We start from the raw sequence: 2,539 nt of genomic DNA, 5'->3' as shown, positions 1-2,539 counted from the left end.
TGATTGGACCATAATCAGTACTAGAAGGAGAGAGTCCCCTCCACTTGAATGAATCCACATTGAAACAATGTAAGCTGTTTTGATAATCACCACCATATCCACCAAAATAATATATGTCCTTCCCAATAGCAACAGATGAATAGCCCCAGGTACCTGGTGGTGGGGTACCAGTGGTAGGTTTCTGGTCCCAAGCACCAGTTGGTAAGTGATACACCTCCATCACATCATAGAGCACTCTAGACCCGAGCCCACCCCACATATATAGGTAGTCTCCTACCTTTACTGTGGAGTGTCCACTCCTCTCCACTGGTTGATAGTCTATAGAGAACAAGAGGTACCAGTAACAGAGTAACAGTAATATAGCGACGAGTTAGAATAAGGACAGGATACAGAGGAGTAAAGTAAGTGAGAGAGTAAGAGAGACAAAGAATGAATCAAAGAGATACAAAGAGAAGAGAATAGTGGCCCTCACTTTTAGATGCCATTCTTCAGCTTCCAAAATACCAGCCCCACCCAAACTATGCAACATAGTAAGACCACACCCATTTATCCAAAATTCATAAAATGAGTTCCAGTCGTGGTGCCAGTAGAAAATCTCCTGCTGGTTCTACTAGACTCAAACCAAATCCCAAGTTCTTCAATTCTCCTAGTCAAAGTGATGAGGTAGGTAAGGAGGGGACTGTACCAGAATCCTTATTGAAACAAGCTCGTAAAACCGGTTCACTGAACCTGTCAAACAGGTAGGAGGCTTGTTACATGTTTTTTTTTAATTCACTAAAAATGTCTTTAATGATTTTTTGATTTTCATTTTTATGACACATTAATGAACATGTGGATGTATGAAAGTTAGTGGGTGAATGTGTATAATTACAGGGGCATTAGTGTTATTCCTCCTAAACTGTGGAGACTCAATATTGATCCTCCTGATGGTAGTACTACTTCATTTGATGTTGATGAGAGATGGTGGGACCAGGTGGAACTGACTAGACTAGATCTATCATCTAACGAAATCAAAGAAATATCTGAAGATATTGAAAACTTTAATTCATTGTCAGCGCTTGAGGTGAGAATGAAAATATAAGATTTTTAATATCATTATAATACATGTTTAGTGTACATGTATGTATGAATTAAATTGTAATAGCATGGTGTACCGTATAAGTGGTTTTTTTCGAGGGAATTATATTTCGCGAAATCTGCTAAAATTCCAATTTGCAGATTTTAATTTCGCGAATTCTACCACATGCTCCATGAGGGTACTGTATTAAATTGATTTTTGCAGATTTTATTTTGGCAAATCAGGAGGGAATCCGCGAAATTTTGCCACCCTCGAAAAAACCACTTATACGGTACTGCATGGCTTGAGAGAACTCCCTTGAATGTTGTATATAGATTTGTTTATAGTTTAGTTTGTTGTTTATTTTTGTATAAAGACTGATAATTATGTTTACATGTTGTGTGTTATTGTTATTATAGGTCCAGTACAATGAGTTAACATGTCTACCTAATAATGTGATCAAACTGGATAAACTATCTAAAATATTTGCAAGGTAAATATTGCATCCACTCTCTACCATACATACATGTACTTATTTATTGAGTATTAAATTTTATAAATTGACAAAAAATAGATTTTATTTTTTCCTTTTGCTCACGAGCTAGTTTATATATTAAACAATTTTTTTTGCAAATTTTTATTTGAGGCTACAAAAAAGTTTAGTGACACATATAAACTTTCTGACATGCAATATCTATCACTTATACTGTTTTGTGTTTAGTTCATTCTTTGTTTCCTTTATCTATCCCTTAGTTATAATAAACTACAGTGTTTGCCAGTAGACATTGGACAATTGACTAACTTACAGTCTCTCAATATATCACACAATTCACTAACTGTTCTACCACAGTCAATCACTAGTCTCTCCCACCTAGAGGAACTGGTACAACACACACACACACACACACACACACACACACACACCACATAACTTACATTAGGCCACTGCAAAGTTTCCTGTACATGTACTTCAGGGTTTCCACAAAGCATGCTAAGTGAGCTAAACAGCATGAGCTTCATGAGCTGACAAGCCCTACGATACAGTACATGGCATTTGGAGCAACTTTATTTTTTAAAATTCATAAAAAATCTAGCCTTGATCAGAGTCAATTCAAACTCTTTATGCAGCATAAGTACATGTATATGTATATGTATCAAAAAATATAATAATTGGAAATTTTTTCTTTTCATTTTTTTGATGAAAATCACTGTAGAGGGACTTCAGCCCAATTTTTGAGCAGCTTTAAAAATTCATTAAAAATTCAAACTTAATTGGAATCATTTCAAATTTTTTACACAACATAAGAACTTGTATAAGTATCAAGAAAAATTATAAAAATCAATAATTTATTTGTTATGATTTTTGTCGAATTGGCCTAATTTTGAGTGAATTGACAATCCACTGATTATGCCAATTAAAATCCTGTGGGAAATCCGTGAGTACATACATGTAGTACATATACATGTACATGTACCCATAGC

General features: G+C 34.9%; 1 protein-coding gene across 1 annotated transcript; it reads left to right on the top strand.

The window, feature by feature from the left end:
* Window positions 1-537: 537 nt before the first annotated feature.
* On the top strand, window positions 538-1,988 carry LOC105312740 (leucine-rich repeat-containing protein 40-like). Its single transcript, XM_019996345.1, has 4 exons — window positions 538-740; window positions 874-1,063; window positions 1,477-1,550; window positions 1,811-1,988. The coding sequence occupies exons 1-4, from the start codon at window positions 565-567 to the stop codon at window positions 1,986-1,988; spliced, it is 618 nt and encodes a 205-aa protein (XP_019851904.1). The 5' UTR covers window positions 538-564.
* The last annotated feature ends 551 nt before the right edge of the window (window positions 1,989-2,539 follow it).

This window comes from Amphimedon queenslandica, unplaced genomic scaffold, assembly GCF_000090795.2.
Source record: "Amphimedon queenslandica unplaced genomic scaffold, v1.1 AMPQUscaffold_13412, whole genome shotgun sequence".
NCBI lineage: Eukaryota > Metazoa > Porifera > Demospongiae > Haplosclerida > Niphatidae > Amphimedon > Amphimedon queenslandica.
This window is presented reverse-complemented; position numbering and strand designations above follow the sequence as displayed.